This window comes from Electrophorus electricus, chromosome 3 (assembly GCF_013358815.1).
Source record: "Electrophorus electricus isolate fEleEle1 chromosome 3, fEleEle1.pri, whole genome shotgun sequence".
NCBI classification, from domain to species: Eukaryota; Metazoa; Chordata; class Actinopteri; order Gymnotiformes; family Gymnotidae; genus Electrophorus; species Electrophorus electricus.
The window spans coordinates 22,169,767-22,187,505 of record NC_049537.1 but is presented as its reverse complement, the minus strand read 5'-3'; the positions used below and the strand labels follow the sequence as shown (position 1 = coordinate 22,187,505).

The 17,739-nt window shown below is 37.9% G+C and overlaps 1 protein-coding gene across 8 annotated transcripts; it reads right to left on the bottom strand.

The window, feature by feature from the left end:
- Window positions 1-3,136: 3,136 nt before the first annotated feature.
- On the bottom strand, window positions 3,137-17,451 carry matn3a (matrilin 3a). Of its 8 annotated transcripts, XM_035524495.1 has the most exons (13): window positions 16,902-17,451; window positions 16,339-16,465; window positions 14,654-15,673; window positions 12,923-13,498; window positions 11,690-11,815; window positions 10,275-10,478; window positions 8,724-8,918; window positions 7,399-7,554; window positions 7,130-7,249; window positions 5,295-5,423; window positions 4,182-4,280; window positions 3,842-3,907; window positions 3,137-3,752 (listed from the first exon to the last, which is right to left on the bottom strand). In XM_035524495.1, exons 3-12 carry the CDS (start codon window positions 15,612-15,614, stop codon window positions 3,861-3,863), a joined length of 2,613 nt encoding a protein of 870 aa, XP_035380388.1. In that variant the 5' UTR covers window positions 15,615-15,673; window positions 16,339-16,465; window positions 16,902-17,451; the 3' UTR covers window positions 3,137-3,752; window positions 3,842-3,860. The 8 variants fall into 8 exon arrangements, with proteins under 8 accessions (XP_035380388.1, XP_035380386.1, XP_035380387.1 ...); XM_035524493.1 differs by lacking the exon at window positions 16,902-17,451 and having other exon boundaries at window positions 16,339-16,550; XM_035524494.1 differs by lacking the exon at window positions 16,902-17,451 and having other exon boundaries at window positions 10,284-10,478; window positions 16,339-16,550.
- Between the last annotated feature and the right edge of the window lie 288 nt (window positions 17,452-17,739).

Genomic DNA, 17,739 nt, shown 5'->3' with positions numbered 1-17,739 from the left:
AATGGAACTGTGGTTAATAACACTAATAAAAGACATATGTAGTATACAGATGGCTTAGAATGGACAAGATTTGATCTTGGCACCATTAACTGGTTGTTATGATTATGCTGGAGATAATTGTTCCAGTACTACAAAAATATGTCCTTCAGGACTGAAAACATTTAATCTTTCACAAAACGGGGCCATCAATAGGGCCACATACTCAAATACCGGTGCTGTGCATCTCTGAACGTTAATGTGAATGGCCGCAGCAGGTTCCACTGGGTGATTGGAAGCTGGAGAAGTTGCTCATGTCGTGCATCATGCTTTTAGCTGCATTGCTTGAATGTCAGGGTCACACTTCAATATAAACTGCATGAGTCTATGGAGATATCTCACCTTGTGCCTGTGGTAGAGGTTGCTACCAGCGCAATGGTGTGGGAAATGATTTTGTTACATACATTCGGGCCCCATTATTTCACTTGAGCATCAGGTGAATGCAGTGTACCTAAGCGTTGCTGACCATGTATATATCCCTTTTACCCACAGGCCTCCCTTTTTCAAATGGATGCTTCCAGCAGGGTAATGTAGAGAGCAAGGGCCAAAATCACTACAGAATATTAAAAGCACCTTGTTGAGCTCTGGCTATGTAGCGCTTTGCCTAATCTGGTGTCTCTTTTAACGATCCTGCTACAGATCCTGGTATTAACTCTATAACATCTTGATTTCTGTGGAACCTACTCCACAAGCTGACTTTATTATTTGACGTTCTGTGTATAATTCCAACTATTATTAAATATAATAATTAAACCTGTGTATGCTACTATCAATATGTAACATTCTGAACATATAGTTTCATAATAATTCTAAAATAGTTGTATATGTTTCCTGTGATATGTAATAAGGTATTTATGTGCCTGATAGGATTTAATTGAAGTTTAATTGCTTTTTTAATCCATGCAGTTCATTTAATGCCCATTAGATGGCAAAAGGCTTTCAGTAAAATGCATAGGCAACAGAATTTCTAAATCAGAATGGTTGATGAATAGAGTGCAATCCTATTTTATTTTGAAAAATGATTATAAATATGTGATGTGGGCATGATAAAAGACTTCTAAAATTAGTTTTAGATCATGAATAAGCACAAAGGTGACCCTAAAGTGATTGCTGTAGAATAGAAAAGTATTTTGATAGCAACAAGCCAACATTTCAGTTTTCAGCAAGAATTGTGATTTGTTTCTGTGACAAACCTGCTAAAGGTAAATTAAAATTTGAGCTAGGGTTATGGGATAACAAAGTTACAGAATTCTCTGAACATGTGATATATTTTTAAATTGTGGATGGTGTCAAAATCTTCATGTTGACATTAGCTGACACAAAATGACCTTTAAATGATAATATTAACATTTAACAGTTAAATGTTAATATTGCAGGGCTCATGTAATTTCTTGATAGATTTCCATGGCAGTTTTGTATTCCATTCACCATTTAACACTACTGGAGTTGAGCCCCAAATGTGACCCACATATCCAAAATAATTGAAGGTGAAAGGAAACTTCTGAAAACAAGGGCAATTAACAAGTACAAATTAACATTTTTCTCTGTAATCAATGAAATGTTTTTAGAGAAAAATATAACATCTTTGAAATAACCCAGTATTGTCTCTGGGTGTGACTCTTGCACCCTTGTTGTGTATAGAGATGTGCCTTCTCTGTGGTTATAAGAAGTAAGGAATGCAGTTCAGCTCTACTGCTCCTTCAGAGTGTGATGGTAATATAGTACTCATCTCGTTCAAGCTTAAATTCCTCTTAGCTTTTCTGGAAATGCTAGAAAGCTGTACTCATTCCTCTTATAAAAAGAAGATGGTAAGGGAAGGAACAGCAGTAAAGGCCAGGTTACTGCACACATGCTATTTAACAGGCCATTTTCGATCATTGACATCCCCAACCTTTTCAAACCTCATGATCATCCAGGGAATTTCTCACTTTCATGCTTACCTGTGAGCCGAGGATGTGAAAATATTTACCAGGAGCATTTTTTTGCAATGTAGCAGGCATCTATTACAACTATACCAGCCTCAACAATCATGTGACTAAATGTACTTAAACTGCTTGATCTGTTTTCTGGGACCATCCAACAAAGCATGTAGTGTGCTCTTTGTTCAACCATAGGTGACGTTCAATGTTCAAAGCTTTTAAACCGCTCTGTCAATAATATTTACAAACAATCCAGATCATATCTAGTGTTTGTATTTCCAGCAGGATATATTTTCCTTTTCATATTCCACATTACATTAGATAACTATTTTGAATATATAGATATTTGAGATCTCAGCATTGAGGGTGCAGCTGATTAAAGAATGCAGATAATACACTTTAGAACCTGGCATGCCTTCATCCATCAGTGTTCTGGGTCAGAGTTAGGTCAGTCTAACCTACATTAGGTGATTGGCTTTGGCGTCAGTCTGAAGGATGGCAGGAAGGTAGAAGATTTCTGCTCGCCTGTAAGACCTCAATTTTGGTGTTTGCTGTGAGAGTTAACATGAGGATCTGAAGTCTACCTTGTGAGGAGGAAACACAGGAACAGGCCTCAGTCAGGCCCTGTGTCTCCTGGCAACCAAAAAGTATTTTTTTTATTTTTTTGCCTTTGCTTTAACAAACAGTGGACACGCTGCAAACAGGCCATCCTGACATTATGGCTGTCATTTCTGAGAAAGATCATATCTAGAGCTGTGGCCTAGATTTTAGGTTGATGTTACTTCATGGTTTTCCTCAGATGGACCTTGTTTAAGTGTGTTCATGATTTTAATGGAAGCATTTGGAAAATAGATTTGGGAAATGATTCCAATGACACTCCAATGACAAACCAAGTTTGCAGACTCACTGTCTGTGCCATCCTGATGCCGAGGTTTGGAACTGTTGACTTAAGCACATCTCACAGATACATCAGACAGAGACACTTTTCTTAGGGGCTTTCATATTCTTACCAATGTGGTTTGCTGGTCGGCTAGTCTGAACAGCAGAAATCGACATTTTCTGAAAGGCTAGATGTGTGCACAAATTATTTTGCCTCTGAAGTACATTATAAATCACCTCTATTATTTTGTGTTGTTCAACTTGTACTAGTGATATGTTAGACTTAATTTTGTCAATTGTCAGTCATGCCAAAATTATTTTTATTGACAGTTCTTTTTTCCACTGATCAACATGAATAACAGGTATAATAATATAGTCCATATTTAAGACATAATTCAAATTCAACTTACAATACTTTATAACTATAAAGTTAGCTTATACTCTTGAAAATTATACTGCAAAATGACAGGGATATAAAATATTACAGTAATATAAAACATGCAGAAAGGGTATGAATATAAAAAGCATGATTTGCTGTGAACACTAAACCCATACATTTTGAGAAAGAATAAACTGTTACAGACATTACAGAATGGCACTATTTGAAATACACAGAGATGACTTCAACAACTACATCCAGAAAGATACACACTGACACAGACATAGTATGTCCTATGCTCACAGGCAAGGCTATTCATTGCTTTTTGTTTAGTCCGTTTTTAGAACATGTAAGACATAATCTGGTCCCTTTCATCAGTGACACAGGTTGTGTTTGCTGTCAAATAAAAAGGCTAAACTGGAGGTCGGTGTAGTCCGTGATGTTGCTTTGATAGAAATGAAAAAGAAAAGAGCATTTTCCTTCGTTTCAGTGTCCCACACAGTCGAACGGCAGCCGAGGCGTCACAGAGTCACAGTGACCTTCATGAATATAAAAACAGGGAGTAAGTAACAGTGTGTACATCTGGGTGCTACAGTTATGACAGGTGATGGCAGGTGATATCACTCACCGAGCTGGAGGGCCTGAGTTTATTTGTGAGCCATCATCTGCTCAACCTTTCTGGAGATATCAGCTAGTAAATCAGCTGTTAAGGTTACTGCATGGTTGAAAGTTTTAGATCTCACAGATTCTCCGTAACAGTTAATGAACTTTACTGTCTTATATACCCTCTTTTCTCTCATACAGATCTTCAATCTCTAGTCAACATTATTTGCTTTTCATTAAGTGACCTACTGTGAGCTTTGATCTTAAACGGTATATAGTACTATAGTATAGTTTTAGGTGACAGTCTTCTAGTGCAAAGACCAATGTTTAATGTCACCACTAGAAAGACTGAAAAGAAAGGATATGTTTGGCATTGAGGTCCTGGATGTAGTTTTGTGTCTGCCTCTGGAAGGCCAGTCTGGCCTCACAATGGCAGGGGTCCTGTACCACCTCTGCCTTCAGCTCTTCATGTCAAAGTTAAGCAAAGGTTATTAGACAAATGCAACCTATACTTTCTTCAAGCTTGCATGGAACTAAGTCTGTTAATTATAGAAAACACTGTTTTAGTTTGCCGGGGCAAACAGACCAATAGTAATGTATATGAATTAAGGATTCTGTTATTTTTTTCACATGGATTTCACATGTGAAGGCTGTAGTATAATTTATAGAAAAACGGAGACTTTATTGGCCTGAATAATGTCCCCTTACAGACCAGTTGTGAAGTTTATTAGCATAAATGTAACACGTGGCAATAGCTAATGCAACGGTATGGTTAGGTCATTGCAACATTGCGAGTGTTACATGCTGTTTTGGAAATTGAGGCACAGTGTTGAATCAATTAAGAATTGATTCACAATACAAAGACATTCAAAGACAGATGAGGTCTTGCCCAGAAATCAGTGGAGATATTTTTCAAATTTCTAACTTAAAGAAGTATGTTTCTGTGGAAGCCTAATACATGTAACTTCCAACTCATGATTACCAATCCATGAACATGGTAATGGAGTAACCAATTCTAAAAATTCAAACTGTTTATATGCGACACAACAAAAGCTAAAAATAATCTACCAATTTGGAGCTTCTTGAGTAACTGACCAAAATTGTGTAATCTATCACAGGAGTATTCAATCTTGGTTCTTGAGCAGTGCAATGTCCCCGTAGTTTCTCCAACCTCCACACCAGTGAAATGCACCATACCCAGTCACTATTCTTGATCTGAGCAATCAGGAGTTCTGTAATAATGTCTGGATAAAGTTGGCCAGAGTACAGAACTAAACCGAACCAATACTATAAAATGGTTTCATTGTAATGGTGCTATGTGTGCTAGAGATGTTGGTATTGATAAACCAGCCCCGATCATATTCCAGTTAAGGAGTCAAATTCAAATCAAATTTTAAACTATAAAGTAGGGCGCCTGATTGGAGACAACATACAAGGCTTGTGCCCTCAGTTGGATGTCCTGGTGCACCCGTGCTTACGTAAACATGTTTTCTTGTCTTCATTCAAAATAAAACCCTCCTGGCATTCACAGCGATAGGAGCCATCACTGCTGATACAAATGTGCTCACAGTCATGCCCCAATGCACACTGGTCCAGACCCTCCAGACCTGCAATAAGCTTTGAGTAAGGCACTAAAGCAACTTCACACGTCACACAAACACATACAGTGGTGTGAAAAAGTGTTTGCCCCCTTCCTGATATCTTTTTTTTTTAAATGTTTGTCATACTTTCAGATCATCAAACAAATTTAAATATTAGACAAAGATAACACAAGTGAACACAAAATGCAGTTTTGAAATGAAGGTTTTTATTATTAAGGGAAAAAAAAAACATGGCCCTGTCTGAAAAAGTGATTGCACCCTAAACCTAATAACTGGTTGGGCCACCATTAGCAGCAACAACTGCAATCAAGCGTTTGCGATAACTGGCAACGAGTCTTTTACAGCGCTGTGGAGGAATTTTGGCCCACTCATCTTTGCAGAATTGTTGTAATTTGGCCACATTGGAGGGTTTATGAGCATGTACCACCTTTTTAAGGTCATGCCACAGCATCTCAATCGGATTCAGGTCAGGACTTTGACTTGGCCACTCCAAAGTCTTCATTTTGTTTTTCTTAAGCCATTCAGAGGTGGTCTTGCTGGTGTGTTTTGGATCATTGTCCTGCTGCAGAACCCAAGTGCGCTTCAGCTTGAGGTCACGAACAGATGGCCAGACATTCTCCTTCAGGATTTTTTGGCAGACAGTAGAATTCATGGTTCCATTTACCACAGCAAGTCTTCCAGGTCCTGAAGCAGCAAAACAGTCCCAGACCATCACACTATCATCACCATATTTTACTGTTGGTATGATGTTCCTTTTCTGAAATTCTGTGTTACTTTTATGTCAGGTTTAATGGGACATACACCTTCCAAAAAGATCAATTTTTGTCTCGTCAGTCCACAGAGTATTTCTCCAAAAGTCTTGGGGGTCATCAAGATGTTTTCTGGCAAAACTGAGATGTGCCTATATGTTTTTTGTTCAGCAGTGGTTTTCGTCTTGGAACTCTGCCATGCAGGCCATTTTTGCCCAGTTTCTTTCTTATGGTGGAGTCATGAACTCTGACCTTTACTGAGGCAAGTGAGGCCTGCAGTTCTTTGGATGTTTTTGTGGGGTCTTTTGTGACCTCTTGGATGAGTTGTCGCTGCGCTCTTGGGGTAATTTTGCTCGGCCGGCCACTCCTGGGAAGGTTCACCACTGTTCCATGTTTTCGCCATTTGTGGAAAATGGCTCTCACTGTGGTTCGCTGGAGTCCCAAAACTTTAGAAATGGCTTTATAACCTTTTCCAGACTGATAGAGCTCAATTACTTTGTATCTCATTTGTTCCTGAATTTCTTTGGATCACAGCATGATGTCTAGCTTTTGAATATCTTTTGGTCTACTTCACTTTGTCAGGCAGGTCCTGTTTAAGTGATTTCATTTCAACAGGTGTGGCAGTAATCAGGCCTGGGTTTGGCTAGAGAAATTGAACTCAGCTTTCCAAAGATGTGATAAACCACAGTTAATTGATGTTTTAAGGGGGGGGGGGGGGGGTTCACTTTTTCACACAGGCCCATGTGGGTTTGGATTTTTATTATTCCCTTAATAATAAAATCCTTCATTTAAAAACTGCATTTGTGTTTACTTGTGTTATCTTTGTCTAATATTTACATTTGTTTGATGATCTGAAACATTTAAGTGTGTCAAAATGCAAAAAAATAAGATATCAGGAAGGGGGCAAACACTTTTTCACACCACTGTAAGCTCAGTTGAATTTTCTGTTTCACAAGGTCTTACGTGAACATGTTTTCTTGTCTTCATTTAAGACATAGCCCATATTGCATTTACAGCGATAGGAGCCATCACTGCTGACACAAATGTGCTCACAGTCATGCCCCATTGCACACTGGTCCAGACCTGGAATAAGGTTTAAGTAAGAGTTTACACCTATATAAACAATTATATCTGAGAAATGTTCTTTTAAGACTAAAAACTAAAAAAAATGGTCATAAAATGGTATGAATCGAGTCATTACCTTTTATGACAAATTATATCATCTAACTCACTGGCACTACTGTCACCATCATCATCACCACTGGCCTTGAAACATGATTTCCTGTCCTCCATCAAGACAAAGCCTGTTGGACATGTGCAGTAATAGGAGGAGCCACTGCCCACACAAGTGTGCTGACAGTCATGGCCCAGTGCACAGGCATCCATACCTGTAACAAGTCACAGCTGCAGTAAAAGCTGAAATACCATCATTAATAAGTTTGGGTGTTCTAACAATAATGTTTTATGTATATATACAGACAGACAGACAGACAGACAGACAGACAGACAGACAGACAGATAGACAGATAGATAGATAGATAGATAGATAGATAGATAGATAGATAGATAGATAGATAGATAGATAGATAGATAGATAGACAGACAGACAGACAGACAGACAGACAGACAGACAGACAGACAGACAGAGACATATCCAGTGACACAGATAAGGTTTGAAAATATAAGGATGAATGTTTTGAAGATGCATTTTTAAATTCCTTAGTACTGACTATATAGCTGAAATTTGTGTTAAGCCAATAAATCATCTATGTCCTGTTTCTCTTTCTTCTTGTGAACTACACTACAATTTTTATTACCTCTACATTACATTACCTACATTACCTTTACTACAATACACTGCAGTTAATCTATGAAATCTTCTCCAGATGTGTAGGTTCTTTATATTTAGACTATCATAAAGAACTATTCCATATTCCATAGATTTCTGGGTGAGGACTGGGGCAATATGGCTGGTATAAAATCTTGAGTAGCAAAATATTTAATGTTCTGAAAACTTGGACAAGAGAATCAACTACCAGCAAGTAGCCCACTAATGGCCATTACCCAAATAGACATGGTTTATCAAGTTAGCAAACATACTTTTGGCTTATGCACAAGATAAATGCCCAGGCTCAAAGGACAAGCTGCTCCAACATGCAACATGTAACTGGTACCAAGGCAGGAAATTATATGATGATAAAGGGCAGAGTCCACCTACAAATAACTGCTGTGAACCTTGGGTAACATATTTGTTGAGTTCGGGTGAAGAATAAGTTTCCTGATGAATTTGTGATTCTTGAAGCCAGAGTAAACTGTCATCAAGCCTTGTAGGTGAATTAGCTAGGCTATTTCTGTCAGCTTCTGTTGTAACACAGGATTAACCAATATGCGTGATTTGAAGTCATCACTTTGCAGCGGTGTCACCAGTGAGCTACACATGGGTTAACTAATGGAATATTCTAGTGGAATGTTCTTTAGGGTATTCCTTGTGAGGCAAAAAAAAAAAAATTCCCAGTATGACATGTTAGACTGATGTCATGGAACTTTCTGGAACTACCTTCACTATCGCTGTTGCCATTACTGACACCATCAGTGTGTCCAGTGCCTGCACCATGGCCAAAGATACTGTGGATGGAGCACGTTCTCTTGTCTTCATTCAAGATATAGCCAGGGCGACACTTGCAGATATAGGAGGAGCCGTCTCCAACACAAATGTGCTGACAGTCATGCCCCATTTCACAGGAGTCTACACCTGGAATGAGTTGTAAATGTTGCACAGAATGGACAATGTCATGCTCCGTAATAATTCCTGGACAAAGAAAACATCGAATCTACTACAAGTTTTCTACTAAAAAGGATTCCTACTTAAAAATTCCTACTTAAAAAACACAATGTTTGGTTTGTATTTACATGAAAATTAATACATCTAGCTATTTTTTACAGGCTTGGTAATACTGTCAGATTTCATGTTTGATTTGGTCCAATTTCATCTTTGTAAATGAACCATTCTAATGTATGTACTTCAGCATCAGACAGACAGAACCTGATAATTATGGTAGTGCCAATATAATGGCAATGCTGAGGAAAAATGCACCAGCACTGAAGACAAGGCATCCACAAAGTGTAGGATTTTTTTTTTTTGCAATCGATGCTGTTCCAAACCCAAAATATAAGGACATGTAGAAAACAAGAACCTCTTTCTTTTCAATATGAGGATGTTAATATAGAGAAACACGATATGCTTGGTCTCATATTTTGCAAAGTATGGAAAGAGTGTTTCAACATGGAATACAGTTGTTTTCTAGAAAGACCCATCAGTGATGGCTATGAAGGAACAAAGGCTCTGCTTGAGTTAGCAAACATCCTTTTTGCTTATGCACAAGAAAAATGCACATATTTCTTGGAGAAGCTCATGGTGTATGGAACATGTAATCATAAAGAAGACAGGAAATTAATATCATTTTCTAAAATGATCAAGGGCATAGTCCATCTTAAAAATATTTGCTGTGAACTTTGGGTAACACATTTGTTAAGGCAAGATGAATGATGAAGAATCTGGGTTTCTTTAAGACAAAGACATAATAAGTGGTCAGCTAGCTTCACAGTGCGATAGCTAGGATATTTCTGTCCGCTTTGCAAGGATGAAGGAATGACGCTCTGTGCCAATGGCTGGGCATCATTCAAAGTCATTTATGTTACAGTGCCACAGTGAAACCGACTATTTATTCACCACTCATGGAATGTTCTTCAGGATGCTCCTTTGAAGGCAAAAACATGAAAAATTGAAGGAACCTAGTCAGTCAACAAGGCAGATGAAGATAAATCTTGTAAGCAATTGAGATGGTGAAGTTGTTTTGTTGGTTTTGACCTCCAATAAAAGTATAGAAGAAGTTTGCATCAAAGAGCTATATGCAAGTAGCTCCTGCATTATATGGCATATGTTATATGCCTTTTATGGGCCACATGAGTTGCATAAGAGTCCAGTCAAATACTTAAATTTGTAAGTATTCATATGTAGCTCAGCAACGGCACTAATAAATTAAATAATATTGGAGTTCCTTGAAATGGCATGAATCAAGGTAATTACCATTTGACATGTTAGACTCACTGGAACTACCTTCACTATCGCTGTTGCCATTGCTGACACCATCAGTGTGTCCAGTGCCTGCACCATGTCCAAAGATACTGTGGATGGAGCACGTTCTCTTGTCTTCATTCAAGATATAGCCAGGGCGACACTTGCAGATATAGGAGGAGCCGTCTCCAACACAAATGTGCTGACAGTCATGCCCCATTTCACAGGAGTCTATACCTGGAATGAGTTGTAAATGTTGCACAGAATGGACAATGTCATGTGCCGTAATAATTCCTGGAGTCAAAAAAACTGTCTTCTGCTAAAAAGAAAGTATTTTGGGAAAAAAAACACATAGAATTTGGTTAAGGTGTCTGCATTAAAATTACTGGACAGCTCTAGCTATATTTAAGGACATGATATGTTATGCCAACTCATTTATGATCTCTGCTACTCTCAGGAAAGTGCTTTAGTTATTATATGGACAGAACTTGGTGGCCCAATGGGAACTCTAATCTTACATGGCACATGACCTATCATAAATGTTTTTTGTTTTTTTTAATGAATGCATGGGATGTGAAATGTACTGATCACAGAAATGGACTGATACAAAAAGGAGATATTTTAAGAGCAATTAAAATCTACTTAAAGTCAATGTTGAAGTCCACTCTTCTATGCTTCTTTTACAAATGTAATATAACTGTATACCCTACCATCATAGCATGCAGCAAACCCACATTAAATTGTGAAGAATCTTTCATAGGCTAGACACAACAAGCCACTGTTTTAGTCTAAGAACTTTTTTCCAAGTCATTTCCTAATCACATAGACTACCTAGCTCATGTCCTCAAAGACAACAGCACTGCAGATTTGCCAGTGCACAGACAAAACATTTGTCATCTGTCTCAGTAGCCACAGAGAGAAGGATGTTAAACAAAACAGATCACAACGATGTGGTCTGCATGCTTCATTCAACATCATTACAGTGATGTTACAAGGCCATCCATGATAATTCCACACTGGTTTAGCATGGGATGGATCAGCAGTTCCAATCCAGCTGATTGCATTACTGGATCTGGAAAACATTCATCTAAAAACAAAAGACATGTTTTGTTATACATGTAACTTGAAAATACAGTTGTGCTTGTACACTGGAACAGTCTAATATGTATTATGTAATGTGCAGTATTGTATGACTTTAAGAGTCATGACAAATGCAACCTTGCATATGTACATTGGTGTGGTAGTGTAGCTTGGTAGCAGGTCTTTCATTAAAAATGAAAAATGCAAACTCTAGCTAAATAAATATATTAGTCAGGTCATATAAGACTTTATTCATGTCCTACGTAAATGTTACAACAAACCAAATGAACAAAATTATATTTTTTTACTGTGTCTGTTTTGCATGATTTGCAAACTTGGAGCCGTTAGTGCGATCTACAAAGTCTTACGTTTGAAGGAGCATGTTTTCTTGTCCTCGTTCAAATTATAGCCCTTCCGACACTTGCAGTAATAGGAGGAGCCACTGCTGATACAAATGTGATCGCAGTCATGTCCCGAGACACAGGGATCCACACCTGGAACAGGCTGTGGTTACTGGTTTGGAGTTATTTAGTGACCCCTAACAGCTTGGAGATCATTTCAGGATATTGCAATATGCTTCAGGCGATGGCAATCTGCTTAATGTGTCTAATGGTTCTTCTCATGCAACACAGCCTCTTGGTCTTTGAGTCTCTTCTTATGATACATATGATTTTACAGTGGAAAGAGTGAGACCAAAGGAAAGTGCAGTGGATATGTGTCTCCACGAAACCTTCACAGAAGTTAATTTCACTGTAAAGTAAATGAAAACAGGTTGCCATGACCTGCTTCAGTGAAATTGCCAGTGTCATTCATAAATAATCACTTTAGCTGCAAACTTAAGAAGTAAACATGTATATCACTATGAAGTTAACATGTATTTCAGCCACCCAAGCAAACAAATAGCACAAGCCAACTTTATCATGATTTTAAACACAGGTTCAGTTCTGTTTCCTGAAAAATAATTAAGTTATCCACAGTAAATGAAATTGCATAGTTTCAAATGACTAACAGGAAGAGTTCCTAAAAGTTAAAGTGTTATGTGCAATTATATGTTAATAAAATGTGCATATAGGCTGATATCTGATAATGTAGGGTAATATCTGATTATATAGGGTAATATCTAGTAGACTGTGCACATAGGGTAATATTTGATAGCTTAGGATAATATCTAATAAACTGTACATATAGGGTAATAGAAAAAGAAACCATAATTTTAAAAACCTGGCACATTTGTAAAATACGTTTGGGAGAATATTAATTTTTTAATTAAACCACCAGGATCACGTATTTGCTAATTTAAAGTAACAAAAATGCACATACGAATTACTTATTAGATGTTATTCATGACATTTTGAATTTCCTGTCAGGAATTATTTCCTTTTTATCAGCCAGTATTGTATTGTTTGTAACTGATCTATGAAAAACCTTCTTACAAAATGTGTGGCAATCATAAGATAAATATAAATCTACTAAATGTTAACAAAATTTACACATTTGTTTGCTGAAGTCTTAATGTTTATCAGAGAGTTCAATGACTGTCCCCATGTCTCAAGATTAAACTTATAAAGAGAGAACAATAATGCCCCAAACAACATTCCTACCGCACAGAGTCTCCCGGAACTTGGAGGTGAGCTTCTCGATCACACCGTAGGTTTCCACATAGAAAACGTGGTCATCCAGTGGGTTACTCGCCATGAGCCTGAGGGAGCCGATGTCAGCACGGTCCACCCCCACAGCATAGATCTCGATCCCCGAGGCCCGGGCAGCAGCTGATACCTCTCCAACCTGATCTTGTGGACGCCCATCCGTGACAATGATGGCAACCTTGGAAATGCTCTTTGACTTTGGCCGGGCCCCTGACTGTTCGGTGAAGGTCTCTTCCATGGCTTTCTTAATGGCTAGACCAGTCATGGTGCCAGCAGCCAGGGGCTCAATGAGGCTAATTGCTTGTTTCATATTTTCCTTCCTGAAATGGTCCTTGAGAAAGAACTCTATTTTGACTGTGCTAGCATAATTCACCACAGCAACGTGGGTGGCATCGGGACCAATATCCAGTGTGTCCACCATGTCTGAGAGGAATATCTTGACCTTCTCAAACTCACCTGGACGGACACTGCGAGAGCTATCAATGATAAAGACAAGGTCCAATGGCCGGCTCCTACAGTGGGACTCAGTAGCTGAGAACAAGAAAAAATTAATCAAATAATTAATTAAATAATTTTTAAAAATGTGTTGAATGAGTAACACTATTTGATAAATATGTGTTTGCCTGTTAGAGGTTTAGTAATACATTAAGAACCATCAGCTTTCTGTTCACAAACTTGGAGGTGAGTATAGATCTTAATAGGATGGTGTCCAGCAAACCTAAATCTAACCCAGTGCCATTACAGGCTGACATTTGATGTACATATTCTAAGATTTTACATATCTTGTTAGATTCAACGTGTTAAAGGTCCATGGTGCATAAAAGGACTGGGTTATTAGCAATCATATCACTATTGTCTAGCTATGTTCATACCAAGATTTGATCACTTTTAGTACAGAGTTCACATACTGTATATACAGTATATACAGTAGAGTGTATATACATTAGAGTGTGTGTGTGTATATATATATATATATATATATATATATATATATATATATATATATATACATACATACACACACATATACATACACACAGTATGTATAGTACACTATAGTATGTATAGTGTACTATACACTACACTATACATTGCATAAAGCTACTAGCACTGTTTCTAGTAAAAGAGACTCAGAAAGGGGTTTGAGGATTTTTACTCTAATCCTGGAACACAAGCACACCTGTTCTGGCATTGGGCTGGAGCTAAGGCTGACAGGAGCCAGTGATCTTTAAAGATGTAGTGACATTAGGCACAAGTTACAATGTATTATTAAAATAGCTAGTTACATTTTTAACGAATATAGTCATAAAAAACCAAACAAAAAACCAAACAACAACTAAAAACACCGTTAAAAGGAGATTCAGTAAGATGACATGTCTTCCTTACAAAAATTGGTGAGTTTGTTATCTCTGCCTTAAAACCCTTAGATTTATGGCCGAGAGGCTATGAACTGGTTGCATAAAAATATAGCAATTTTCTCGTATTTTCTTCCAACACTGTCCTCTCATACATCTACTTTTTTCATGGTTGTTAAATGAAAATTAAAGATGAATGCAAAATAGGATTCATGATGTCATATTCCTGAATCTGTAACACAAAGGAAAGACAGATGCTGTTTTCATGTGAAAGTGCTGTGGCTTGCCCCCCCCCCCCCCAGCAGTGGATCATTCAGCAGAGGGATTCTACCTGTCCTCCCTGCGATGTCTATATCACCTTGTGCACTGCCTGGACCCTCTGGCTGGGCTGAGGTTGTATGAGGATATTGCTCTGGTGCCAGAGTGGATGCTGGCAAAGACTGGATTGAGGTGGCATCAGGGTAAGGTTCTGGTGTAACAGTGGACTTTAGCAGGGAGAGATCAGGCAGCAGTACTGAGGATACCCAGGCCCAGGAATAAATAGAAGATGATGTTGTTGGTTGTAAATTTGTTGATGGTAAACTTGTTGCCACAGCTGGTTGTTCAATAAATAATTGATCTGGTTTTGCCTGTGACTGTACAGGGCCTCCAAGAGATTGCTTTGGACCTATGAATGATGTTTTTGGAAATAAAAGTGACTGTTCTGGAACTATAAATGACAGTACTGGGCCTGGATGTAATTTTTCTGAAACTACATGAGATTGCCCTGGACCTTCAAGCGATTCTTCTGAACCTGCAAGAGACTGTTGTGAAATGTCTAGTGATTGTTCTCGGCTTGCGTGTGATACTTCAGTAGCTACAGATGGCTGCTTTGAACCTGGGAACAACTGTTCAGGAACTGTGTGAGATTGCTCTGGTCCTTCATTTGATTCTTCTGGACCTGCAAGTGATTGTTGTGAAATGTCTAGTGATTGTTCGCTGCCTGAAAATGATTCTTCTGTGATTGCAAGTGGTTGCTCTGGAACTGGGAGTGATTGTTCTGGAACTATGTAAAATTGCGCTTGACCATCAAATGTTTCATCTGTAATTGTAATTGGATGGTTTGATCCTATAACTGATTCCTCAGGAAGTGGTCTTTGGCGGCAAATTACTGGTGCCCATTCACCTTTCAGCTGTTGGTTTGCCAGTGATGGAGACTGCTCTTTCTTAGCTGTTAAGTCTTTTTGCCAGTTATAAACTCTGGGAGGAGAAGGACTCAAGGGTCCAAGATAGGCTATCGGTTGTGGCAACATCCTTGTCTGGTCTTTGTGAGGGTGGTTCTGTCCATTAATCCTATACTTACTGCTGTGCGCTATGGACCACCAAGAGGCAAAGGATGTTTATCAATTTAGTGAGACAAAGAGAAGAGAGTAAAACAAAGTTGTTAGATAGTTTGAAAATATTTCAGTATAATTCATGCCTCCTTAAAGATATAACCTCAGAAGATACAACTGTTGTCACAGAGGCATAGAATTCCTAAAAACATTATACAGGTACTTTTTGTAAACATACATGCACTTAATGTTTACATTAAGAAGATTTTCTTTGTGCATGCCTGTATAAATGCATTTAAATCTGTGAGACAGATTTTAAAACATGAATGTGGCATTCCACTATATCATAAATGAAAGTGACAGATATAAATCTCTATGTGAAATGTAGAGCAATCAAGTTTGTGTTTTTTAAAATACAATGCATCAAGAATAGCATGTTTCATTTGTAGACAGAGACAAACTGCAAACATCCCAAGTTCCTGGGAAAGATTAACCTTTCTATTACATATAATTAATCTGAATGTAATTTAGAAGGTGACTATTCATAACATAGACTAGAGAACCACAATTTTAACACAAACACACTGGTACTTTCTTTACAATAAAGATCAATGTAAAAATCACTCATATTTATGACAGATTACAACTTCACAGTTTTAAATTACATTTAATTCTGTCATTTGTTTTAGTAAAATAAACACACCTGCTGAATTAGATGTCCTCGGTGGTAGTCTGGCATTTGGTAGATTACCAAAATTTCTTCTTTGTGCATTACTCTGAGCCAAAATCTGTGATGCATCCTTAACATTGTAGCTCTCAGAGATATCGACCTGGAAAAATGAAAGGCAATAGAGCAAAACTCCAAAACAGGACTTCATTGTCTCTGGGTGTTCTTCCCACTTTGTTAATTCTTGTTCTGTCCTTACTGCTGACTAACATCAGTGTGCTGGTGACAACATTGTATTTGAAGACCTCTGTTGGAAAACGTGTAAAAGTTTTGTCCAATCCAAATATGAGGGGCGGATACTAAATGATATATGATAAGATCTCACCTCCCCGAAAGTGTTTTTAATCTAATAACTATCATATTTATTCTGATATGTTTTGTTAATTAGAGTGACTTTTTTTCTGATGGAAAATCATCATGGGTGTTTGCCTCATGACGCTGGTTAAGAGAACACCAAGAGTGTACAAAGCTGTCATCAAAGTAAAGGAGTTAGTTTGATGAATCTAAAAGTCAAAATGTATGTAGCCCAGCAAACTCACGTGTCACTTTATTTACTTGATACCTTCCTCGTTTTTGAAATGTAGAAAATAGTAAAAACAAACAAATAAATAAAGTACGTGTCCAGACTTTTGAATGGTGCTGTATATAGACTACGCTTCGCCAGTTTATAATAGAACAGCTATTTTAATGTTCACAATTCACTGCAAAACCGCATTAATAACCATTCAATGTCATAAGAAAGTCGCCGAAAATGCTGCTAGTGTGCTTGTCATAAGCGTAGTTCAAGCATAGTTCAACACGTAGTTCAACACGCACCACAGAAAGGAAGAGGTAGCGGGATAGGTTGTCTTAGATAACATAGCAAACGCATTACATCAGCCCTTGCTGCATCTACGAATTATAAATATAAGAACATACTTCCTTATATTTCCACAGTCTCTACCTGTCAGTTTTAAAACAGATTAATTTGGCTGCTCCATATTTGAAAGGCACCCAGGCTGGCTATTTTACCCGAATGATTAGGTGTCGTATGAGCGCTGCGGAATTTAACCACATATTTTACAGAGTGGTTCTTGAATATCACATGCTTCACAGGTTAGTGATGAGTATATACTCTGATAAACACAGCTGCCGAGTCCGTCCAAAAACAAAAACGACAGACACAGACTTATATAATCATATTTATTCATTTATTTGTTTGTGTTTATTTTTGCTATGAGACCTGTAGGCTTACATTAATAATTTCACTAATTCCACAGACCGCAAGGGGAAAAAGGATGTGCTATAAATGATCTGGTAAGTACCAGCTGTTTATAGTTGATAGACTGCGCTGGAAAATTAAACACAGCCCTTAGTAAACATAGATGAGCTACGAAC

Excerpts from the sequence above, each read along its gene's own strand:
- matn3a (XM_035524493.1), bottom strand. The coding sequence starts at position 16,513 with ATGAAGTCCTGTTTTGGAGTTTTGCTCTATTGCCTTTCATTTTTCCAG. Across the intron at positions 13,499-14,653 it reads AGACATCGCAGGGAGGACAG|CTACTGAGTCCCACTGTAGG; the intron begins GTAGAATCCCTC and ends TCTTGTTCTCAG. Across the intron at positions 4,281-5,294 it reads AGACAAGAAAACATGTTTAC|AGCTGAAGGCAGAGGTGGTA; the intron begins GTAAGCACGGGT and ends TTTGACATGAAG.